Source organism: Gnatocerus cornutus, chromosome 9 (genome assembly GCF_029298725.1).
Source record: "Gnatocerus cornutus isolate USDA-ARS CGAHR chromosome 9, icGnaCorn1.1, whole genome shotgun sequence".
Classification (NCBI taxonomy): Eukaryota; Metazoa; Arthropoda; class Insecta; order Coleoptera; family Tenebrionidae; genus Gnatocerus; species Gnatocerus cornutus.
Window position 1 is genome coordinate 283,690 of NC_142241.1, and position 27,635 is coordinate 311,324.

Genomic DNA, 27,635 nt, shown 5'->3' on the forward strand with positions numbered 1-27,635 from the left:
AGTTGCTTAAACCAATTTTGTGCTGTTCGATACTGTAAACTTTGTGCGCAAATGATCGTATTGTACGTTGAGTCACCTCTTTAAATATGTTATTTTTTAAACAGTCTAGGTAGTCTTGAAAAGTGATTTTATTTTTGACAACACTAAATTTAACACCTTTTGATTTTTTGATACATTTTCCCCCTTTAATTTTGTACGCGTACATTTTAGATCTAAGTCCAATAAAATGACTCATCACATTGCTATTTAGCTCATCTTTCATCACCCCAGGGACCTTTTTGTTTACAAGAGGTATTGACCATTGATTGTTTAAAGGGTAATCACTTGTATCGAACATTTTAATATTTGCCTTAATTAAATCATGATAGATATCATCACATTGAAGTTCGTAGATAAGGCTGTCTGTGTCAGTATATAAAAGTTTGCAATTATTTTCATTAAACTTCTTTAACATGAATTCATAATGAAAATCATAGACACATACTTTGGAAATATCTAAAATAGACATACCAATGTACAATGGTTTATTGAGTTCAGTTTCAGTTCAGTTTTTGCAAGCTCGATCGCGATAAGATTTTCATTAAAAATTGTACGATTTTGAAATCTGGGGCTGGATATTAAATTTTTTGCTCCGTATCTCCCTTCCCATTGCGATACCAATTTTACAATTCGATGTTTTCGGATATTTTCCATGGTTTTTCCAAACACTGCATTATTTGCCAATTTATAATTATTTTTTTCAAAAGTACTTTTGGCTTGTGCACGTAAATTTGTGTTTAGTTCGATATATGGTTTTAGCCATGGAGCTTGCTTGAAACTTAAAATTTTATGAATCTTTTTAACCACTAAACCATTATGTATCGCTTGTTTTAAATTCTGATAATGAAGAATGTAATTAGTTTTTTTATGTAGGGTGGTCATTAATTTAGAGATTTTTGAATTTGCTGGTTTTCGGTGTTCAGCACAAAAAGGTAAGTCTTTGTGCCGATCATGTATATGTTGCGGGTAGTCAAGATCGACTTCTAAAATGTAACCTGTGTTGGACTCGTTGGAAATATTTGTAACATCAAAATCAGTAACATCATCTAACCATTTAAATTCTCTATAGGGTAAATATTGCTGCATGGCCCACCCGTAAAGATTGTTGACATCCAAATACATTAGATATTTATTTGGTTTAGATGGATCATAATCGTCACCTAAATATTTATTATTTGCTTCCGAGTATCGATTGCAGCATTGATTTATGCCACCGCGAATACCTCTTTCCACAAATAATAACATATCAATATCTTTAAGAATTTCGAGTTTACATCCAGTGTATTTCAGCATACAATCCCATGTATAACCGGGTAAAGTGTAGTACCATGCGGGGTCCAAACCATACGTTTTATGCATTACTCGACGGAAATTTTCGAAAACATCGGCCAATAGTAAAATGTCAATTTTCATATACAAATCCAAGTATTCGCCAAAGTTGTTAATTTTGAATTGGGTCCAAACGTTTTGACCATGTTGATAATTTTCTTCGGAAATGTGCGAATCATTTAGTTTACTATAAAATTTTTCGATCGGTGGTAGACATGTTTCTGTTAATTTTTCAATTGAGTCGAGATAGTCGTATGGAAATACACCTTTGCGTGTGAGTAATTTGAAGGAATCCTTATCTAAGTCTTTAAATTCGCGTTTTAAATGTTGTAATTCATCTGCTTCTAAAGTCGATACTAATTCATCCAACGATGCATTCATAAATCTGAGAGAATCAATGAACCTAAATTTTATATCAGTATTTTCATCTTTCAGCGTGAATGCAATGTACTTTTCTAGATTGATTGGCAAAAGTGTGATTTTTCCTAATTTTGAAATATCTTCAATGAGGAAATGACTATCATATCCCGATAAATTGTGGAAAACAATGGGAACCATAAATCGCTTTTTATAATTTAAATTACATATTGAATGAGCAAATCCTCTAAATACCGATGTAAAATGATCATGATCTCTTACAATGTTTTTTTGTTGTCTATCTTCTTCGGTAAAACATTTCCCACATATGTGACATAAAACAGCTGATTTAAAGCTTGGACTTGAACCCATAGGTTTAGCTTCGATTATTTTTTCAGAGACATTTCTTGCAATTTGTTTAAGCTTATTTGTAAACCACACAGCAACATTCTCACCACGATAAAAGTCATAAAAGGACAGACTATCATCATAGTTACATTTTAGAAATAGTCCAACACTGCACGCTTTATGTTGTTGATACTTGAAGGTTTTGGATGTATTTTCACAAGTTTTTTCGATAGGTTGAAGCACAGACTCGAAATCGCAGTATAAAATAAATGGTAATGTCTGTTGATTGATATAATTTTGAAATTCTACATAATCATATTTTGGAAATGAAATTTTACTAAAATTTAATTTTTCACATTGCTCCGAATGCTCTTTAAAAGTATCCTCCTTCTTGAAATAATTAAGGCAACGATCACATAAATAGACTTTATGATTATTTTTGTTTAATTGATTTGAAACAAGTCGAGACAAGTTTTTAATCCAACAATAATGATACTTTATTTCGGTGTTATCCACATCGGCATTATCTGGAGCCTCATAATCATTTAATTTTGGAAAATAAACGTTTTGGACTTGGAGCAAATTTACATGTTTTTCTAATTTTTTTTCTGTCAGTCTTTCTGGAGCTACAGTATAATACGATGCTTTTGATTTAGTTTGATTTAATTCCAAAACGTACACGTTAATTGAAACATTATTTAATTTTTCAAATTTAGAAATTTGATTAATACTGACAGGAAATTCGATTCCCTTCATATTTAATTTTGATGACCAATGCGGATACGAATTAATCTTATCAGCATTAATGTTTGTGGGGAATAAGGCTGAGATGACGCTCCAAGAAAAGCACTCGTTATCATTATAATTTTTGACATTAACACAAGCGTGTTTATTAGCAATTTGTTGTGGAAGTCTGATGAAAGATGAACCATTCCCAATTTCACATTTATTTATATTGATTTCCAACGAAATAATTTTATGTAATGCCCAACCCGAATCACGAAGTTGAAAGTTTTCCAGTTTACTTAAAATTTTATCACTTATGTAATTTTGAAACCAATCTTTAATATTTCGCCCTTGATCCAACAGTCCATTCCTGGTGTTAAACGCTTTTTCTTCAATAATTTCACTACCATCGTTTGGATTGTTTTTAATAAATTCACCATGAAAACATGCGTTAATTTTAAGCAAAGTAAATTTTTTAAGCAATTTTTTAATGCGAGAATTAAAAACCGAAAATGCATCATTTAAAAACTGAACAATATCAATGTGACTTAAATTAAAAATTATTCCAGTTTGAACGCGTGACTTAAAAGCAGTTTTCAATTCTTCCCACTGAACCCTCTTTTGATGATTTATCTTCAATCCTCGACCACTGATACCATTATTTGCACACAAACGTTTAAGTATGACGTGAAAATGTTTTAATTTAATTAAATTGGAATTAAGCTTGAGTCGAGCACCAACACTCAATTTCAAGCTTTTAATAGTTTTCGAATAAAATTTAAAATAACTTTTAATTTGGTGGACCAAATATAAAGCACTTTGATGATCAAATTTTGTTGTCAAATTATCCAAATGCGTTTTAGTAGCCTGAACGATGTCGTTACTTACCACGATCACTTCATCAGCTTTGGAAGTCATGATAGGCCTAAGATAAAGTACAAATTCAGTACCAGATTTAGAAGCAAAAATTTATTCTTACCTTTTATTATCACTCTCACTACAACAAAATTATTTGTCTTATCGACTTAAGTTGATCACTCGTATAAACGGCGGAAAATGATGAGCTGATTACTGTTCTATTAGCACCTTGACAGCAGCAGCACAATCAATGGTCTGAGCTGATCACTTTGTTCATTATATAGACGGCGAAGAACGTCCGGTCTTATCAATGTTTGCGGTTTTTCCGAGAAACGTGAAAATCAGACCGGATGATTACACCCAAATAACGAATTATTTTGCATTTTTTTTCCGAGAAATTGCAATATTTTTTTTCCGAGAAATTCCAAAAATTTTTTCCGAGGACCGCACTCAAAACTTTTTGAATTTTTTGCTCTCTCTCTAGCGCCCTCTATGATTGTCACCCAAACCGTCACCGCCATCTTGATCTGACACAACTGTCAAATTCAAAATTTCCGCCATTCCATAATGACATCTGTCAAAATTCTCGCCGCCAGCTGTCAAATTTCCACCACCATCTATCAAATTTTTAAATTTCCCGCCGTTTAGCCGCGCACGCGCAAATTGAACTGTTTATCGGCTCGCGGCGCCTCCAACCGGCTACACATTTCAATTTCCCGCCACCAGCTGTCAAATTCCCACCGCCATCTGTCAAATTTTTAAATCACCCGCCACCTGATTGGCAGATGACCAGCAATACGCCGGAAGAGCCGCCGACACCATCTGTGCGCCTGATTGGTAGATGACCAGCAATACATCACCGGACGGGCGCTCGAGATTACGACTTCCGCTGCAGAACCGGCTTTGTATCACTACTGATTATTTCTCGCCGATTTTCGTTGTTTTCTGGCTTGAATTCGCAAAGAAGAGAACGAAATCTACAAAATCATCACTTTTTACCAAGATTCAACGGCTGAATTGCAAGAAAACAGCAGAATTCTGCACGAAATCATCAAAATTCTTACAGAAAACCGCATATTTCGATGCAAAACGACGATTTCTCGCCGATCTTCGTTGTTTTCTGGCAAGAATTTGCAAAGAAGAGCACGAAATCTACAAAATCATGACTTTTTACCAAGATTCAACGGCTGAATTGCAAGAAAACAGCAGAATTCTGCACGAAATCATCAAAATTCTTAGAGAAAACCGCATATTTCGATGCAAAACGACGATTTCTCGCTGATTTTCGTTGTTTTCTATATGAATTCGCAAAGAAGAGCACGAAATCTACAAAATCATGACTTTTTACCAAGATTCAACGGCTGAATTGCAAGAAAACAGCAGAATTCTGCACGAAATCGTCAAAATTCTTAGAGAAAACCGCATATTTCGATGCAAAACGACGATTTCTCGCCGATTTTCGTTGTTTTCTGGCTTGAATTCGCAAAGAAGAGCACGAAATCTACAAAATCATCACTTTTTACCAAGATTCTACAGCTGAGTTGCAAGAAAACAGCAGAATTCTGCACGAAATCATCAAAATTCTTAGAGAAAACTGCATATTTCGATGCAAAACAACGATTTCTCGCCGATTTTCGTTGTTTTCTATCTTGAATTCGCCAAGAAGAGCACAAAATCTACAAAATCATGACTTTTTACCTAGATTCAACGGCTGAATTGCAAGAAAACAGCAGAATTCTGCACGAAATCATCAAAATTCTTACAGAAAACCGCATATTTCGATGCAAAACGACGATTTCTCGCCGATTTTCGTTGTTTTTTGGCTTGAATTCGCAAAGAAGAGCACGAGATCTACAAAATCATGACTTTTTACCAAGATTCAACGGCTGAATTGCAAGAAAACAGCAGAATTCTGCACGAAATCATCAAAATTCATACAGAAAACCGCATATTTCGATGCAAAACGACGATTTCTCGCCAATTTTCGTTGTTTTCTGGCATGAATTTGCAAAGAAGAGCACGAAATCTACAAAATCATGACTTTTTACCAAGATTCAACGGCTGAATTGCAAGAAAACAGCAGAATTCTGCACGAAATCATCAATATTCTTAGAGAAAACCGCATATTTCGATGCAAAACGACGATTTCTCGCTGATTTTCGTTGTTTTCTATCTTGAATTCGCAAAGAAGGGCACAAAATCTACAAAATCATGACTTTTTACCAAGATTCAACGGCTGAATTGCAAGAAAACAGCAGAATTCTGCACGAAATCATCAAAATTCTTACAGAAAACCGCATATTTCGATGCAAAACGACGATTTCTCGCCGATCTTCGTTGTTTTCTGGCAAGAATTTGCAAAGAAGAGCACGAAATCTACAAAATCATGACTTTTTACCAAGATTCAACGGCTGAATTGCAAGAAAACAGCAGAATTCTGCACGAAATCATCAAAATTCTTAGAGAAAACCGCATATTTCGATGCAAAACGACGATTTCTCGCTGATTTTCGTTGTTTTCCATCTTGAATTCGCAAAGAAGAGCACGAAATCTACAAAATCATGACTTTTTACCAAGATTCAACGGCTGAATTGCAAGAAAACAGCAGAATTCTGCACGAAATCGTCAAAATTCTTAGAGAAAACCGCATATTTCGATGCAAAACGACGATTTCTCGCCGATTTTCGTTGTTTTCTGGCTTGAATTCGCAAAGAAGAGCACGAAATCTACAAAATCATCACTTTTTACCAAGATTCTACGGCTGAGTTGCAAGAAAACAGCAGAATTCTGCACGAAATCATCAAAATTCTTAGAGAAAACTGCATATTTCGATGCAAAACAACGATTTCTCGCCGATTTTCGTTGTTTTCTATCTTGAATTCGCCAAGAAGAGCACAAAATCTACAAAATCATGACTTTTTACCTAGATTCAACGGCTGAATTGCAAGAAAACAGCAGAATTCTGCACGAAATCATCAAAATTCTTACAGAAAACCGCATATTTCGATGCAAAACGACGATTTCTCGCCGATTTTCGTTGTTTTTTGGCTTGAATTCGCAAAGAAGAGCACGAGATCTACAAAATCATGACTTTTTACCAAGATTCAACGGCTGAATTGCAAGAAAACAGCAAAATTCTGCACGAAATCATCAAAATTCATACAGAAAACCGCATATTTCGATGCAAAACGACGATTTCTCGCCAATTTTCGTTGTTTTCTGGCATGAATTCGCAAAGAAGAGCACGAAATCTACAAAATCATGACTTTTTACCAAGATTCAACGGCTGAATTGCAAGAAAACAGCAGAATTCTGCACGAAATCATCAATATTCTTAGAGAAAACCGCATATTTCGATGCAAAACGACGATTTCTCGCTGATTTTCGTTGTTTTCTATCTTGAATTCGCAAAGAAGGGCACAAAATCTACAAAATCATGACTTTTTACCAAGATTCAACGGCTGAATTGCAAGAAAACAGCAGAATTCTGCACGAAATTGTCAAAATTATTAGAGAAAACCGCATATTTCGATGCAAAACGACGATTTCTCGCCGATTTTCGTTGTTTTCTGGCTTGAATTCGCAAAGAAGAGCACGAAATCTACAAAATCATCACTTTTTACCAAGATTCAACGGCTGAATTGCAAGAAAACAGCAGAATTCTGCACGAAATCATCAAAATTCTTAGAGAAAACCGCATATTTCGATGCAAAACGACGATTTCTCGCCGATTTTCGTGGTTTTCTGGCTTAAATTCGCAAAGAAGAGCACGAAATTTACAAAATCATGACTTTCTGCACGAAATCATCAAAATTCTTACAGAAAACCGCATTTTTCGATGCAAAACGACGATTTCTCGCCGATTTTCGTTGTTTTCTGGCTTGAATTCGCAAAGAAGAGCACGAAATCTACAAAATCATGACTTTTTACCAAGATTCAACGGCTGAATTGCAAGAAAACAGCAGAATTCTGCACGAAATCATCAAAATTCTTACAGAAAACCGCATATTTCCATGCAAAACAACGATTTCTCGCCGATTTTCGTTGTTTTCTGGCTTGAATTCGCAAAGAAGAGCACGAAATCTACAAAATCATCACTTTTTACCAAGATTCTACGGCTGAATTGCAAGAAAACAGCAGAATTCTGCACGAAATCATCAAAATTCTTAGAGAAAACTGCATATCTCGATGCAAAACAACGATTTCTCGCCGATTTTCGTTGTTTTCTATCTTGAATTCGCCAAGAAGAGCACGAAATCTACAAAATCATGACTTTTTACCTAGATTTAACGGCTGAATTGCAAGAAAACAGCAGAATTCTGCACGAAATCATCAAAATTCTTACAGAAAACCGCATATTTCGATGCAAAACGACGATCTCTCGCTGATTTTCGTTGTTTTCTATCTTGAATTCGCAAAGAAGAGCACAAAATCTACAAAATCATGACTTTTTACCAAGATTCAACGGCTGAATTGCAAGAAAACAGCAGAATTCTGCACGAAATCATCAAAATTCTTACAGAAAACCGCATATTTCGATGCAAAACGACGATTTCTCGCCGATTTTCGTTGTTTTCTGGCTTGAATTCGCAAACAAGAGCACGAAATCTACAAAATCATGACTTTTTACCAAGATTCAACGGCTGAATTGCAAGAAAACAGCAAAATTCTGCACGAAATCATCAAAATTCTTAGAGAAAACTGCATATTTCGATGCAAAACAACGATTTCTCGCCGATTTTCGTTGTTTTCTATCTTGAATTCGCCAAGAAGAGCACAAAATCTACAAAATCATGACTTTTTACCAAGATTCAACGGCTGAATTGCAAGAAAACAGCAGAATTCTGCACGAAATCGTCAAAATTCTTAGAGAAAACCGCATATTTCGATGCAAAACGACGATTTCTCGCCGATTTTCGTTGTTTTCTGGCTTGAATTCGCAAAGAAGAGCACGAAATCAACAAAATCATTACTTTTTACCAAGATTCAACGGCTGAATTGCAAGAAAACAGCCGAATTCTGCACGAAATTATCAAAATTCTTACAGAAAACCGCATATTTCGATGCAAAACAACGATTTCTCGCCGATTTTCGTTGTTTTCTGGCTTGAATTCGCAAAGAAGAGCACGAAATCTACAAAATCATCACTTTTTACCAAGATTCTACGGCTGAATTGCAAGAAAACAGCAGAATTCTGCACGAAATCATCAAAATTCTTTGAGAAAACTGCATATTTCGATGCAAAACAACGATTTCTCGCCGATTTTCGTTGTTTTCTATCTTGAATTCGCCAAGAAGAGCACGAAATCTACAAAATCATGACTTTTTACCTAGATTCAACGGCTGAATTGCAAGAAAACAGCAGAATTCTGCACGAAATCATCAAAATTCTTACAGAAAACCGCATATTTCGATGCAAAACGACGATTTCTCGCTGATTTTCGTTGTTTTCTATCTTGAATTCGCAAAGAAGAGCACAAAATCTACAAAATCATGACTTTTTACCAAGATTCAACGGCTGAATTGCAAGAAAACAGCAGAATTCTGCACGAAATCATCAAAATTCTTACAGAAAACCGCATATTTCGATGCAAAACAACGATTTCTCGCCGATTTTCGTTGTTTTCTGGCTTGAATTCGCAAAGAAAAGCACGAAATCTACAAAGTCATCACTTTTTACCAAGATTCTACGGCTGAATTGCAAGAAAACAGCAGAATTCTGCACGAAATCATCAAAATTCTTAGAGAAAACTGCATATTTCGATGCAAAACAACGATTTCTCGCCGATTTTCGTTGTTTTCTATCTTGAATTCGCCAAGAAGAGCACAAAATCTACAAAATCATGACTTTTTACCAAGATTCAACGGCTGACTTGCAAGAAAACAGCAGAATTCTGCACGAAATCGTCAAAATTCTTAGAGAAAACCGCATATTTCGATGCAAAACGACGATTTCTCGCCGATTTTCGTTGTTTTCTGGCTTGAATTCGCAAAGAAGAGCACGAAATCAACAAAATCATTACTTTTTACCAAGATTCAACGGCTGAATTGCAAGAAAACAGCAGAATTCTGCACGAAATCATCAAAATTCTTAGAGAAAACCGCATATTTCGATGCAAAACGACGATTTCTCGCCGATTTTCGTGGATTTCTGGCTTGAATTCGCAAAGAAGAGCACGAAATCTACAAAATCATGACATTTTACCAATATTCAACGGCTGAATTGCAAGAAAACAGCCGAATTCTGCACGAAATTATCAAAATTCTTACAGAAAACCGCATATTTCGATGCAAAACCACGATTTCTCGCCGATTTTCGTTGTTTTCTGGCTTGAATTCGCAAAGAAGAGCACGAAATCTACAAAATCATCACTTTTTACCAAGATTCTACGGCTGAATTGCAAGAAAACAGCAGAATTCTGCACGAAATCATCAAAATTCTTAGAGAAAACTGCATATTTCGATGCAAAACAACGATTTCTCGCCGATTTTCGTTGTTTTCTGGCTTGAATTCGCAAAGAAGAGCACGAAATCTACAAAATCATCACTTTTTACCAAGATTCTACGGCTGAATTGCAAGAAAACAGCAGAATTCTGCACGAAATCATCAAAATTCTTAGAGAAAACTGCATATTTCGATGCAAAACAACGATTTCTCGCCGATTTTCGTTGTTTTCTGGCTTGAATTCGCAAAGAAGAGCACGAAATCTACAAAATCATCACTTTTTACCAAGATTCTACGGCTGAATTGCAAGAAAACAGCAGAATTCTGCACGAAATCATCAAAATTCTTAGAGAAAACTGCATATCTCGATGCAAAACAACGATTTCTCGCCGATTTTCGTTGTTTTCTATCTTGAATTCGCCAAGAAGAGCACGAAATCTACAAAATCATGACTTTTTACCTAGATTTAACGGCTGAATTGCAAGAAAACAGCAGAATTCTGCACGAAATCATCAAAATTCTTACAGAAAACCGCATATTTCGATGCAAAACAACGATTTCTCGCCGATTTTCGTTGTTTTCTATCTTGAATTCGCCAAGAAGAGCACGAAATCTACAAAATCATGACTTTTTACCTAGATTTAACGGCTGAATTGCAAGAAAACAGCAGAATTCTGCACGAAATCATCAAAATTCTTACAGAAAACCGCATATTTCGATGCAAAACGACGATCTCTCGCTGATTTTCGTTGTTTTCTATCTTGAATTCGCAAAGAAGAGCACGAAATCTACAAAATCATCACTTTTTACCAAGATTCTACGGCTGAATTGCAAGAAAACAGCAGAATTCTGCACGAAATCATCAAAATTCTTACAGAAAACCGCATATTTCGATGCAAAACGACGATCTCTCGCCGATTTTCGTTGTTTTCTGGCTTGAATTCGCAAAGAAGAGCACGAAATCTACAAAATCATCACTTTTTACCAAGATTCTACGGCTGAATTGCAAGAAAACGGCAGAATTCTGCACGAAATCATCAAAATTCTTACAGAAAACCGCATATTTCGATGCAAAACGACGATTTCTCGCCGATTTTCGTTGTTTTCTGGCTTGAATTCGCAAACAAGAGCACGAAATCTACAAAATCATCACTTTTTACCAAGATTCTACGGCTGAATTGCAAGAAAACAGCAAAATTCTGCACGAAATCATCAAAATTCTTAGAGAAAACTGCATATTTCGATGCAAAACAACGATTTCTCGCCGATTTTCGTTGTTTTCTATCTTGAATTCGCCAAGAAGAGCACAAAATCTACAAAATCATGACTTTTTACCAAGATTCAACGGCTGAATTGCAAGAAAACAGCAGAATTCTGCACGAAATCGTCCAAATTCTTAGAGAAAACCGCATATTTCGATGCAAAACGACGATTTCTCGCCGATTTTCGTTGTTTTCTGGCTTGAATTCGCAAAGAAGAGCACGAAATCAACAAAATCATTACTTTTTACCAAGATTCAACGGCTGAATTGCAAGAAAACAGCCGAATTCTGCACGAAATTATCAAAATTCTTACAGAAAACCGCATATTTCGATGCAAAACAACGATTTCTCGCCGATTTTCGTTGTTTTCTGGCTTGAATTCGCAAAGAAGAGCACGAAATCTACAAAATCATCACTTTTTACCAAGATTCTACGGCTGAATTGCAAGAAAACAGCAGAATTCTGCACGAAATCATCAAAATTCTTTGAGAAAACTGCATATTTCGATGCAAAACAACGATTTCTCGCCGATTTTCGTTGTTTTCTATCTTGAATTCGCCAAGAAGAGCACGAAATCTACAAAATCATGACTTTTTACCTAGATTCAACGGCTGAATTGCAAGAAAACAGCAGAATTCTGCACGAAATCATCAAAATTCTTACAGAAAACCGCATATTTCGATGCAAAACGACGATTTCTCGCTGATTTTCGTTGTTTTCTATCTTGAATTCGCAAAGAAGAGCACAAAATCTACAAAATCATGACTTTTTACCAAGATTCAACGGCTGAATTGCAAGAAAACAGCAGAATTCTGCACGAAATCATCAAAATTCTTACAGAAAACCGCATATTTCGATGCAAAACAACGATTTCTCGCCGATTTTCGTTGTTTTCTGGCTTGAATTCGCAAAGAAAAGCACGAAATCTACAAAATCATGACTTTTTACCAAGATTCAACGGCTGAATTGCAAGAAAACAGCAGAATTCTGCACGAAATCATCAAAATTCTTACAGAAAACCGCATATTTCCATGCAAAACAACGATTTCTCGCCGATTTTCGTTGTTTTCTGGCTTGAATTCGCAAAGAAGAGCACGAAATCTACAAAATCATCACTTTTTACCAAGATTCTACGGCTGAATTGCAAGAAAACAGCAGAATTCTGCACGAAATCATCAAAATTCTTACAGAAAACCGCATATTTCGATGCAAAACGACGATTTCTCGCCGATTTTCGTTGTTTTCTGGCTTGAATTCGCAAAGAAGAGCACGAAATCTACAAAATCATGACTTTTTACCAAGATTCAACGGCTGAATTGCAAGAAAACAGCAAAATTCTGCATGAAATCATCAAAATTCTTAGAGAAAACTGCATATTTCGATGCAAAACAACGATTTCTCGCCGATTTTCGTTGTTTTCTATCTTGAATTCGCCAAGAAGAGCACGAAATCTACAAAATCATGACTTTTTACCAAGATTCAACGGCTGAATTGCAAGAAAACAGCAGAATTCTGCACGAAATCGTCAAAATTCTTAGAGAAAACCGCATATTTCGATGCAAAACGACGATTTCTCGCCGATTTTCGTTGTTTTCTGGCTTGAATTCGCAAAGAAGAGCACGAAATCTACAAAATCATCACTTTTTACCAAGATTCTACGGCTGAATTGCAAGAAAACAGCAGAATTCTGCACGAAATCATCAAAATTCTTAGAGAAAACTGCATATCTCGATGCAAAACAACGATTTCTCGCCGATTTTCGTTGTTTTCTGGCTTGAATTCGCAAAGAAGAGCACGAAATCTACAAAATCATCACTTTTTACCAAGATTCTACGGCTGAATTGCAAGAAAACAGCAGAATTCTGCACGAAATCATCAAAATTCTTAGAGAAAACTGCATATCTCGATGCAAAACAACGATTTCTCGCCGATTTTCGTTGTTTTCTATCTTGAATTCGCCAAGAAGAGCACGAAATCTACAAAATCATGACTTTTTACCTAGATTTAACGGCTGAATTGCAAGAAAACAGCAGAATTCTGCACGAAATCATCAAAATTCTTACAGAAAACCGCATATTTCGATGCAAAACGACGATCTCTCGCTGATTTTCGTTGTTTTCTATCTTGAATTCGCAAAGAAGAGCACAAAATCTACAAAATCATGACTTTTTACCAAGATTCAACGGCTGAATTGCAAGAAAACAGTAGAATTCTGCACGAAATCATCAAAATTCTTACAAAAAACCGCATATTTCGATGCAAAACAACGATTTCTCGCCGATTTTCGTTGTTTTCTGGCTTGAATTCGCAAAGAAGAGCACGAAATCTACAAAATCATCACTTTTTACCAAGATTCTACGGCTGAATTGCAAGAAAACAGCAGAATTCTGCACGAAATCGTCAAAATTCTTAGAGAAAACCGCATATTTCGATGCAAAACGACGATTTCTCGCCGATTTTCGTTGTTTTCTGGCTTGAATTCGCAAAGAAGAGCACGAAATCAACAAAATCATTACTTTTTACCAAGATTCAACGGCTGAATTGCAAGAAAACAGCCGAATTCTGCACGAAATTATCAAAATTCTTACAGAAAACCGCATATTTCGATGCAAAACAACGATTTCTCGCCGATTTTCGTTGTTTTCTGGCTTGAATTCGCAAAGAAGAGCACGAAATCAACAAAATCATTACTTTTTACCAAGATTCAACGGCTGAATTGCAAGAAAACAGCAGAATTCTGCACGAAATCATCAAAATTCTTACAGAAAACCGCATATTTCGATGCAAAACGACGATTTCTTGCTGATTTTCGTTGTTTTCTATCTTGAATTCGCAAAGAAGAGCACAAAATCTACAAAATCATGACTTTTTACCAAGATTCAACGGCTGAATTGCAAGAAAACAGCAGAATTCTGCACGAAATCATCAAAATTCTTACAGAAAACCGCATATTTCGATGCAAAACAACGATTTCTCGCCGATTTTCGTTGTTTTCTGGCTTGAATTCGCAAAGAAAAGCACGAAATCTACAAAGTCATCACTTTTTACCAAGATTCTACGGCTGAATTGCAAGAAAACAGCAGAATTCTGCACGAAATCATCAAAATTCTTACAGAAAACCGCATATTTCGATGCAAAACGACGATTTCTCGCCGATTTTCGTTGTTTCCTGGCTTGAATTCGCAAAGAAGAGCACGAAATCTACAAAATCATGACTTTTTACCAAGATTCAACGGCTGAATTGCAAGAAAACAGCAAAATTCTGCACGAAATCATCAAAATTCTTAGAGAAAACTGCATATTTCGATGCAAAACAACGATTTCTCGCCGATTTTCGTTGTTTTCTATCTTGAATTCGCCAAGAAGAGCACGAAATCTACAAAATCATGACTTTTTACCAAGATTCAACGGCTGAATTGCAAGAAAACAGCAGAATTCTGCACGAAATCGTCAAAATTCTTAGAGAAAACCGCATATTTCGATGCAAAACGACGATTTCTCGCCGATTTTCGTTGTTTTCTGGCTTGAATTCGCAAAGAAGAGCACGAAATCTACAAAATCATGACATTTTACCAATATTCAACGGCTGAATTGCAAGAAAACAGCAGAATTCTGCACGAAATCATCAAAATTTTTACAGAAAACCGCATATTTCGATGCAAAACGATTATTTCTCGCCGATTTTCGTTGTTTTCTGGCTTGAATTTGCAAAGAAGAGCACGAAATCTACAAAATCATGACTTTTTACCAAGATTCAACGGCTGAATTGCAAGAAAACAGCCGAATTCTGCACGAAATTATCAAAATTCTTACAGAAAACCGCATATTTCGATGCAAAACAACGATTTCTCGCCGATTTTCGTTGTTTTCTGGCTTGAATTCGCAAAGAAGAGCACGAAATCTACAAAATCATCACTTTTTACCAAGATTCTACGGCTGAATTGCAAGAAAACAGCAGAATTCTGCACAAAATCATCAAAATTCTTAGAGAAAACTGCATATTTCGATGCAAAGCAACGATTTCTCGCCGATTTTCGTTGTTTTCTATTATGAATCCGCCAAGAAGAGCACGAAATCTACAAAATCATGACTTTTTACCTAGATTCAACGGCTGAATTGCAAGAAAACAGCAGAATTCTGCACGAAATCATCAAAATTCTTACAGAAAACCGCATATTTCGATACAAAACGACGATTTCTCGCTGATTTTCGTTGTTTTCTATCTTGAATTCGCAAAGAAGAGCACAAAATCTACAAAATCATGACTTTTTACCAAGATTCAACGGCTGAATTGCAAGAAAACAGCAGAATTCTGCACGAAATCATCAAAATTCTTACAGAAAACCGCATATTTCGATGCAAAACAACGATTTCTCGCCGATTTTCGATGTTTTCTGGCTTGAATTCGCAAAGAAGAGCACGAAATCTACAAAATCATCACTTTTTACCAAAATTCTACGGCTGAATTGCAAGAAAACAGCAAAATTCTGCACGAAATCATCAAAATTCTTAGAGAAAACTGGATATTTCGATGCAAAACAACGATTTCTCGCCGATTTTCGTTGTTTTCTATCTTGAATTCGCCAAGAAGAGCACGAAATCTACAAAATCATGACTTTTTACCAAGATTCAACGGCTGAATTGCAAGAAAACAGCAGAATTCTGCACGAAATCGTCAAAATTCTTAGAGAAAACCGCATATTTCGATGCAAAACGACGATTTCTCGCCGATTTTCGTTGTTTTTTGGCTTGAATTCGCAAAGAAGAGCACGAAATCAACAAAATCATTACTTTTTACCAAGATTCAACGGCTGAATTGCGAGAAAACAGCAGAATTCTGCACGAAATCATCAAAATTCTTAGAGAAAACCGCATATTTCGATGCAAAACGACGATTTCTCGCCGATTTTCGTGGTTTTCTGGCTTGAATTCGCAAAGAAGACCACGAAATCTACAAAATCATGACATTTTACCAATATTCAACGGCTGAATTGCAAGAAAACAGCAGAATTCTGCACGAAATCATCAAAATTCTTACAGAAAACCGCATATTTCGATGCAAAACGATTATTTCTCGCCGATTTTCGTTGTTTTCTGGCTTGAATTCGCAAAGAAGAGCACGAAATCTACAAAATCATGACTTTTTACCAAGATTCAACGGCTGAATTGCAAGAAAACAGCCGAATTCTGCACGAAATTATCAAAATTCTTACAGAAAACCGCATATTTCGATGCAAAACAACGATTTCTCGCCGATTTTCGTTGTTTTCTGGCTTGAATTCGCAAAGAAGAGCACGAAATCTACAAAATCATCACTTTTTACCAAGATTCAACGGCTGAATTGCAAGAAAACCGCAGAATTCTGCACGAAATCATCAAAATTCTTAGAGAAAACCGCATATTTCGATGCAAAACGACGATTTCTCGCCGATTTTCGTGGTTTTCTGGCTTGAATTCGCAAAGAAGAGCACGAAATCTACAAAATCATGACTTTCTGCACGAAATCATCAAAATTCTCACAGAAAACCGCATTTTTCGATGCAAAACGACGATTTCTCGCCGATTTTAGTTGTTTTCTGGCTTGAATTCGCAAAGAAGAGCACGAAATCTACAAAATCATGACTTTTTACCAAGATTCAACGGCTGAATTGCAAGAAAACAGCAGAATTCTGCACGAAATCGTCAAAATTCTTAGAGAAAATCGCATATTTCGATGCAAAACGACGATTTCTCGCCGATTTTCGTTGTTTTCTGGCTTGAATTCGCAAAGAAGAGCACGAAATCAACAAAATCATTACTTTTTACCAAGATTCAACGGCTGAATTGCAAGAAAACAGCAGAATTCTGCGCGAGATCATCAAAATTCTTAGAGAAAACCGCATATTTCGATGCAAAACGACGATTTCTCGCCGATTTTCGTGGTTTTCTGGCTTGAATTCGCAAAGAAGAGCACGAAATCTACAAAATCATGACATTTTACCAAGATTCAACGGCTGAATTGCAAGAAGCAAAACGATTATTTCTCGCCGATTTTCGTTGTTTTCTGGCTTGAATTCGCAAAGAAGAGCACGAAATCTACAAAATCATGACTTTTTACCAAGATTCAACGGCTGAATTGCAAGAAAACAGCAGAATTCTGCACAAAATCATCAAAATTCTTACAGAAAACCGCATATTTCGATGCAAAACAACGATTTCTCGCCGATTTTCGTTGTTTTCTGGCTTGAATTCGCAAAGAAAAGCACGAAATCTACAAAATCATGACTTTTTACCAAGATTCAACGGCTGAATTGCAAGAAAACCGCAGAATTCTGCACGAAATTAATTTCGATGCAAAACAACGATTTCTCGCCGATTTTCGTTGTTTTCTGGCTTGAATTCGCAAAGAAGAGCACGAAATCTACAAAATCATCACTTTTTACCAAGATTCTACGGCTGAATTGCAAGAAAACAGCAGACTTCTGCACGAAATCATCAAAATTCTTACAGAAAACCGCATATTTCGATGCAAAACGACGATTTCTCGCCGATTTTCGTTGTTTTCTGGCTTGAATTCGCAAAGAAGAGCACGAAATCTACAAAATCATGACTTTTTAACAAGATTCAACGGCTGAATTGCAAGAAAACAGCAGAATTCTGCACGAAATCATCAAAATTCTTAGAGAAAACTTCATATTTCGATGCAAAACGACGATTTCTCGCCGATTTTCGTTGTTTTCTGGCTTGAATTCGCAAAGAAGAGCACGAAATCTACAAAATCATGACTTTTTACCAAGATTCAACGGCTGAATTGCAAGAAAACAGCAGAATTCTGCACGAAATCATCAAAATTCTTAGAGAAAACTGCATATTTCGATGCAAAACAATGATTTCTCGCCGATTTTCGTTGTTTTCTATCTTGAATTCGCCAAGAAGAGCACGAAATCTACAAAATCATGACTTTTTACCAAGATTCAACGGCTGAATTGCAAGAAAACAGCAGAATTCTGCACGAAATCGTCAAAATTCTTAGAGAAAATCGCATATTTCGATGCAAAACGACGATTTCTCGCCGATTTTCGTTGTTTTCTGGCTTGAATTCGCAAAGAAGAGCACGAAATCAACAAAATCATTATTTTTTACCAAGATTCAACGGCTGAATTGCAAGAAAACAGCAGAATTCTGCACGAAATCATCAAAATTCTTAGAGAAAACCGCATATTTCGATGCAAAACGACGATTTCTCGCCGATTTTCGTGGTTTTCTGGCTTGAATTCGCAAAGAAGAGCACGAAATCTACAAAATCATGACATTTTACCAAGATTCAACGGCTGAATTGCAAGAAGCAAAACGATTATTTCTCGCCGATTTTCGTTGTTTTCTGGCTTGAATTCGCAAAGAAGAGCACGAAATCTACAAAATCATGACATTTTACCAAGATTCAACGGCTGAATTGCAAGAAAACAGCAGAATTCTGCACAAAATCATCAAAATTCTTACAGAAAACCGCATATTTCGATGCAAAACGACGATTTCTCGCCGATTTTCGTTGTTTTCTGGCTTGAATTCGCAAAGAAAAGCACGAAATCTACAAAATCATGACTTTTTACCAAGATTCAACGGCTGAATTGCAAGAAAACCGCAAAATTCTGCACGAAATTATCAAAATTCTTACAGAAAACCGCATATTTCGATGCAAAACAACGATTTCTCGCCGATTTTCGTTGTTTTCTGGCTTGAATTCGCAAAGAAGAGCACGAAATCTACAAAATCATCACTTTTTACCAAGATTCTACGGCTGAATTGCAAGAAAACAGCAGACTTCTGCACGAAATCATCAAAATTCTTACAGAAAACCGCATATTTCGATGCAAAACGACGATTTCTCGCCGATTTTCGTTGTTTTCTGGCTTGAATTCGCAAAGAAGAGCACGAAATCTACAAAATCATGACTTTCTGCACGAAATCATCAAAATTCTTACAGAAAACCGCATTTTTCGATGCAAAACGACGATTTCTCGCCGATTTTAGTTGTTTTCTGGCTTGAATTCGCAAAGAAGAGCACGAAATCTACAAAATCATGACTTTTTACCAAGATTCAACGGCTGAATTGCAAGAAAACAGCAGAATTCTGCACGAAATCGTCAAAATTCTTAGAGAAAATCGCATATTTCGATGCAAAACGACGATTTCTCGCCGATTTTCGTTGTTTTCTGGCTTGAATTCGCAAAGAAGAGCACGAAATCAACAAAATCATGACTTTTTACCAAGATTCAACAGCTGAATTGCAAGAAAACAGCAGAATTCTGCACGAAATCATCAAAATTCTTACAGAAAACTGCATATTTCGATGCAAAACAACGATTTCTCGCCGATTTTCGTTGTTTTCTGGCGTGAATTCGCAAAGAAGAGCACGAAATCTACAAAATCATCACTTTTTACCAAGATTCTACGGCTGAATTGCAAGAAAACAGCAGAATTCTGCACGAAATCATCAAAATTCTTAGAGAAAACTGCATATTTCGATGCAAAGCAACGATTTCTCGCCGATTTTCGTTGTTTTCTATTTTGAATTCGCCAAGAAGAGCACGAAATCTACAAAATCATGACTTTTTACCTAGATTCAACGGCTGAATTGCAAGAAAACAGCAGAATTCTGCACGAAATCATCAAAATTCTTACAGAAAACCGCATATTTCGATGCAAAACGACGATTTCTCGCTAATTTTCGTTGTTTTCTATCTTGAATTCGCAAAGAAGAGCACAAAATCTACAAAATCATGACTTTTTACCAAGATTCAACAGCTGAATTGCAAGAAAACAGCAGAATTCTGCACGAAATCATCAAAATTCTTACAGAAAACCGCATATTTCGATGCAAAGCAACGATTTCTCGCCGATTTTCGATGTTTTCTGGCTTGAATTCGCAAAGAAGAGCACGAAATCTACAAAATCATCACTTTTTACCAAGATTCTACAGCTGAGTTGCAAGAAAACAGCAGAATTCTGCACGAAATCATCAAAATTCTTAGAGAAAACTGCATATTTCGATGCAAAACAACGATTTCTCGCCGATTTTCGTTGTTTTCTATCTTGAATTCGCCAAGAAGAGCACGAAATCTACAAAATCATGACTTTTTACCAAGATTCAACGGCTGAATTGCAAGAAAACAGCAGAATTCTGCACGAAATCATCAAAATTCTTACAGAAAACTGCATATTTCGATGCAAAACAACGATTTCTCGCCGATTTTCGTTGTTTTCTATCTTGAATTCGCCAAGAAGAGCACGAAATCTACAAAATCATGACTTTTTACCAAGATTCAACGGCTGAATTGCAAGAAAACAGCAGAATTCTGCACGAAATCGTCAAAATTCTTAGAGAAAACCGCATATTTCGATGCAAAACGACGATTTCTCGCCGATTTTCGTTGTTTTTTGGCTTGAATTCGCAAAGAAGAGCACGAAATCAACAAAATCATTACTTTTTACCAAGATTCAACGGCTGAATTGCGAGAAAACAGCAGAATTCTGCACGAAATCATCAAAATTCTTAGAGAAAACCGCATATTTCGATGCAAAACGACGATTTCTCGCCGATTTTCGTGGTTTTCTGGCTTGAATTCGCAAAGAAGACCACGAAATCTACAAAATCATGACATTTTACCAATATTCAACGGCTGAATTGCAAGAAAACAGCAGAATTCTGCACGAAATCATCAAAATTCTTACAGAAAACCGCATATTTCGATGCAAAACGATTATTTCTCGCCGATTTTCGTTGTTTTCTGGCTTGAATTCGCAAAGAAGAGCACGAAATCTACAAAATCATGACTTTTTACCAAGATTCAACGGCTGAATTGCAAGAAAACAGCCGAATTCTGCACGAAATTATCAAAATTCTTACAGAAAACCGCATATTTCGATGCAAAACAACGATTTCTCGCCGATTTTCGTTGTTTTCTGGCTTGAATTCGCAAAGAAGAGCACGAAATCTACAAAATCATCACTTTTTACCAAGATTCAACGGCTGAATTGCAAGAAAACCGCAGAATTCTGCACGAAATCATCAAAATTCTTAGAGAAAACCGCATATTTCGATGCAAAACGACGATTTCTCGCCGATTTTCGTGGTTTTCTGGCTTGAATTCGCAAAGAAGAGCACGAAATCTACAAAATCATGACTTTCTGCACGAAATCATCAAAATTCTCACAGAAAACCGCATTTTTCGATGCAAAACGACGATTTCTCGCCGATTTTAGTTGTTTTCTGGCTTGAATTCGCAAAGAAGAGCACGAAATCTACAAAATCATGACTTTTTACCAAGATTCAACGGCTGAATTGCAAGAAAACAGCAGAATTCTGCACGAAATCGTCAAAATTCTTAGAGAAAATCGCATATTTCGATGCAAAACGACGATTTCTCGCCGATTTTCGTTGTTTTCTGGCTTGAATTCGCAAAGAAGAGCACGAAATCAACAAAATCATTACTTTTTACCAAGATTCAACGGCTGAATTGCAAGAAAACAGCAGAATTCTGCGCGAGATCATCAAAATTCTTAGAGAAAACCGCATATTTCGATGCAAAACGACGATTTCTCGCCGATTTTCGTGGTTTTCTGGCTTGAATTCGCAAAGAAGAGCACGAAATCTACAAAATCATGACATTTTACCAAGATTCAACGGCTGAATTGCAAGAAGCAAAACGATTATTTCTCGCCGATTTTCGTTGTTTTCTGGCTTGAATTCGCAAAGAAGAGCACGAAATCTACAAAATCATGACTTTTTACCAAGATTCAACGGCTGAATTGCAAGAAAACAGCAGAATTCTGCACAAAATCATCAAAATTCTTACAGAAAACCGCATATTTCGATGCAAAACAACGATTTCTCGCCGATTTTCGTTGTTTTCTGGCTTGAATTCGCAAAGAAAAGCACGAAATCTACAAAATCATGACTTTTTACCAAGATTCAACGGCTGAATTGCAAGAAAACCGCAGAATTCTGCACGAAATTAATTTCGATGCAAAACAACGATTTCTCGCCGATTTTCGTTGTTTTCTGGCTTGAATTCGCAAAGAAGAGCACGAAATCTACAAAATCATCACTTTTTACCAAGATTCTACGGCTGAATTGCAAGAAAACAGCAGACTTCTGCACGAAATCATCAAAATTCTTACAGAAAACCGCATATTTCGATGCAAAACGACGATTTCTCGCCGATTTTCGTTGTTTTCTGGCTTGAATTCGCAAAGAAGAGCACGAAATCTACAAAATCATGACTTTTTAACAAGATTCAACGGCTGAATTGCAAGAAAACAGCAGAATTCTGCACGAAATCATCAAAATTCTTAGAGAAAACTTCATATTTCGATGCAAAACGACGATTTCTCGCCGATTTTCGTTGTTTTCTGGCTTGAATTCGCAAAGAAGAGCACGAAATCTACAAAATCATGACTTTTTACCAAGATTCAACGGCTGAATTGCAAGAAAACAGCAGAATTCTGCACGAAATCATCAAAATTCTTAGAGAAAACTGCATATTTCGATGCAAAACAATGATTTCTCGCCGATTTTCGTTGTTTTCTATCTTGAATTCGCCAAGAAGAGCACGAAATCTACAAAATCATGACTTTTTACCAAGATTCAACGGCTGAATTGCAAGAAAACAGCAGAATTCTGCACGAAATCGTCAAAATTCTTAGAGAAAATCGCATATTTCGATGCAAAACGACGATTTCTCGCCGATTTTCGTTGTTTTCTGGCTTGAATTCGCAAAGAAGAGCACGAAATCAACAAAATCATTATTTTTTACCAAGATTCAACGGCTGAATTGCAAGAAAACAGCAGAATTCTGCACGAAATCATCAAAATTCTTAGAGAAAACCGCATATTTCGATGCAAAACGACGATTTCTCGCCGATTTTCGTGGTTTTCTGGCTTGAATTCGCAAAGAAGAGCACGAAATCTACAAAATCATGACATTTTACCAAGATTCAACGGCTGAATTGCAAGAAGCAAAACGATTATTTCTCGCCGATTTTCGTTGTTTTCTGGCTTGAATTCGCAAAGAAGAGCACGAAATCTACAAAATCATGACATTTTACCAAGATTCAACGGCTGAATTGCAAGAAAACAGCAGAATTCTGCACAAAATCATCAAAATTCTTACAGAAAACCGCATATTTCGATGCAAAACGACGATTTCTCGCCGATTTTCGTTGTTTTCTGGCTTGAATTCGCAAAGAAAAGCACGAAATCTACAAAATCATGACTTTTTACCAAGATTCAACGGCTGAATTGCAAGAAAACCGCAAAATTCTGCACGAAATTATCAAAATTCTTACAGAAAACCGCATATTTCGATGCAAAACAACGATTTCTCGCCGATTTTCGTTGTTTTCTGGCTTGAATTCGCAAAGAAGAGCACGAAATCTACAAAATCATCACTTTTTACCAAGATTCTACGGCTGAATTGCAAGAAAACAGCAGACTTCTGCACGAAATCATCAAAATTCTTACAGAAAACCGCATATTTCGATGCAAAACGACGATTTCTCGCCGATTTTCGTTGTTTTCTGGCTTGAATTCGCAAAGAAGAGCACGAAATCTACAAAATCATGACTTTCTGCACGAAATCATCAAAATTCTTACAGAAAACCGCATTTTTCGATGCAAAACGACGATTTCTCGCCGATTTTAGTTGTTTTCTGGCTTGAATTCGCAAAGAAGAGCACGAAATCTACAAAATCATGACTTTTTACCAAGATTCAACGGCTGAATTGCAAGAAAACAGCAGAATTCTGCACGAAATCGTCAAAATTCTTAGAGAAAATCGCATATTTCGATGCAAAACGACGATTTCTCGCCGATTTTCGTTGTTTTCTGGCTTGAATTCGCAAAGAAGAGCACGAAATCAACAAAATCATGACTTTTTACCAAGATTCAACAGCTGAATTGCAAGAAAACAGCAGAATTCTGCACGAAATCATCAAAATTCTTACAGAAAACTGCATATTTCGATGCAAAACAACGATTTCTCGCCGATTTTCGTTGTTTTCTGGCGTGAATTCGCAAAGAAGAGCACGAAATCTACAAAATCATCACTTTTTACCAAGATTCTACGGCTGAATTGCAAGAAAACAGCAGAATTCTGCACGAAATCATCAAAATTCTTAGAGAAAACTGCATATTTCGATGCAAAGCAACGATTTCTCGCCGATTTTCGTTGTTTTCTATTTTGAATTCGCCAAGAAGAGCACGAAATCTACAAAATCATGACTTTTTACCTAGATTCAACGGCTGAATTGCAAGAAAACAGCAGAATTCTGCACGAAATCATCAAAATTCTTACAGAAAACCGCATATTTCGATGCAAAACGACGATTTCTCGCTAATTTTCGTTGTTTTCTATCTTGAATTCGCAAAGAAGAGCACAAAATCTACAAAATCATGACTTTTTACCAAGATTCAACAGCTGAATTGCAAGAAAACAGCAGAATTCTGCACGAAATCATCAAAATTCTTACAGAAAACCGCATATTTCGATGCAAAGCAACGATTTCTCGCCGATTTTCGATGTTTTCTGGCTTGAATTCGCAAAGAAGAGCACGAAATCTACAAAATCATCACTTTTTACCAAGATTCTACAGCTGAGTTGCAAGAAAACAGCAGAATTCTGCACGAAATCATCAAAATTCTTAGAGAAAACTGCATATTTCGATGCAAAACAACGATTTCTCGCCGATTTTCGTTGTTTTCTATCTTGAATTCGCCAAGAAGAGCACGAAATCTACAAAATCATGACTTTTTACCAAGATTCAACGGCTGAATTGCAAGAAAACAGCAGAATTCTGCACGAAATCGTCAAAATTCTTAGAGAAAACCGCATATTTCGATGCAAAACGACGATTTCTCGCCGATTTTCGTTGTTTTCTGGCTTGAATTCGCAAAGAAGAGCACGAAATCTACAAAATCATCACTTTTTACCAAGATTCTACAGCTGAGTTGCAAGAAAACAGCAGAATTCTGCACGAAATCATCAAAATTCTTAGAGAAAACTGCATATTTCGATGCAAAACAACGATTTCTCGCCGATTTTCGTTGTTTTCTATCTTGAATTCGCCAAGAAGAGCACGAAATCTACAAAATCATGACTTTTTACCAAGATTCAACGGCTGAATTGCAAGAAAACAGCAGAATTCTGCACGAAATCGTCAAAATTCTTAGAGAAAACCGCATATTTCGATGCAAAACGACGATTTCTCGCCGATTTTCGTTGTTTTTTGGCTTGAATTCGCAAAGAAGAGCACGAAATCAACAAAATCATTACTTTTTACCAAGATTCAACTGCTGAATTGCGAGAAAACAGCAGAATTCTGCACGAAATCATCAAAATTCTTAGAGAAAACCGCATATTTCGATGCAAAACGACGATTTCTCGCCGATTTTCGTGGTTTTCTGGCTTGAATTCGCAAAGAAGACCACGAAATCTACAAAATCATGACATTTTACCAATATTCAACGGCTGAATTGCAAGAAAACAGCAGAATTCTGCACGAAATCATCAAAATTCTTACAGAAAACCGCATATTTCGATGCAAAACGATTATTTCTCGCCGATTTTCGTTGTTTTCTGGCTTGAATTCGCAAAGAAGAGCACGAAATCTACAAAATCATAACTTTTTACCAAGATTCAACGGCTGAATTTCAAGAAAACAGCCGAATTCTGCACGAAATTATCAAAATTCTTACAGAAAACCGCATATTTCGATGCAAAACAACGATTTCTCGCCGATTTTCGTTGTTTTCTGGCTTGAATTCGCAAAGAAGAGCACGAAATCTACAAAATCATCACTTTTTACCAAGATTCTACGGCTGAATTGCAAGAAAACAGCAGAATTCTGCACGAAATCATCAAAATTCTTAGAGAAAACTGCATATTTCGATGCAAAACAACGATTTCTCGCCGATTTTCGTTGTTTTCTATCTTGAATTCGCCAAGAAGAGCACGAAATCTACAAAATCATGACTTTTTACCTAGATTCAACGGCTGAATTGCAAGAAAACAGCAGAATTCTGCACGAAATCATCAAAATTCTTACAGAAAACCGCATATTTCGATGCAAAACGACGATTTCTCGCTGATTTTCGTTGTTTTCTATCTTGAATTCGCAAAGAAGAGCACAAAATCTACAAAATCATGACTTTTTACCAAGATTCAACTACTGAATTGCAAGAAAACAGCAGAATTCTGCACGAAATCATCAAAATTCTTACAGAAAACCGCATATTTCGATGCAAAACGACGATTTCTCGCTGATTTTCGTTGTTTTCTATCTTGAATTCGCAAAGAAGAGCACAAAATCTACAAAATCATGACTTTTTACCAAGATTCAACTACTGAATTGCAAGAAAACAGCAGAATTCTGCACGAAATTGTCAAAATTCTTAGAGAAAACCGCATATTTCGATGCAAAACGACGATTTCTCGCCGATTTTCGTTGTTTTCTGGCTTGAATTCGCAAAGAAGAGCACGAAATCTACAAAATCATAACTTTCTGCACGAAATCATCAAAATTCTTACAGAAAACCGCATTTTTCGATGCAAAACGACGATTTCTCGCCGATTTTAGTTGTTTTCTGGCTTGAATTCGCAAAGAAGAGCACGAAATCTACAAAATCATGACTTTTTACCAAGATTCAACGGCTGAATTGCAAGAAAACAGCAGAATTCTGCACGAAATCGTCAAAATTCTTAGAGAAAATCGCATATTTCGATGCAAAACGACGATTTCTCGCCGATTTTCGTTGTTTTCTGGCTTGAATTCGCAAAGAAGAGCACAAAATCAACTAAATCATTACTTTTTACCAAGATTCAACGGCTGAATTGCAAGAAAACAGCAGAATTCTGCACGAGATCATCAAAATTCTTAGAGAAAACTGCATATTTCGATGCAAAACAACGATTTCTCGCCGATTTTCGTTGTTTTCTTACGTGAATTCGCAAAGAAGAGCACGAAATCTACAAAATCATCACTTTTTACCAAGATTCTACGGCTGAATTGCAAGAAAACAGCAGAATTCTGCACGAAATCATCAAAATTCTTAGAGAAAACTGCATATTTCGATGCAAAGCAACGATTTCTCGCCGATTTTCGTTGTTTTCTATTTTGAATTCGCCAAGAAGAGCACGAAATCTACAAAATCATGACTTTTTACCTAGATTCAACGGCTGAATTGCAAGAAAACAGCAGAATTCTGCACGAAATCATCAAAATTCTTACAGAAA

General features: G+C 36.2%; 1 protein-coding gene across 1 annotated transcript; it reads right to left on the minus strand.

The window, feature by feature from the left end:
• Positions 1-1,688: 1,688 nt before the first annotated feature.
• Positions 1,689-3,858, minus strand: LOC148167658 (uncharacterized). The gene is made up of 10 exons (XM_088044986.1): positions 3,779-3,858; positions 3,161-3,724; positions 2,846-2,908; positions 2,704-2,717; positions 2,412-2,498; positions 2,292-2,378; positions 2,008-2,086; positions 1,820-1,853; positions 1,739-1,753; positions 1,689-1,706 (listed from the first exon to the last, which is right to left on the minus strand). Exons 2-10 carry the CDS (start codon positions 3,715-3,717, stop codon positions 1,689-1,691), a joined length of 954 nt encoding a protein of 317 aa, XP_087901112.1. The 5' UTR covers positions 3,718-3,724; positions 3,779-3,858.
• Positions 3,859-27,635: the final 23,777 nt, after the last annotated feature.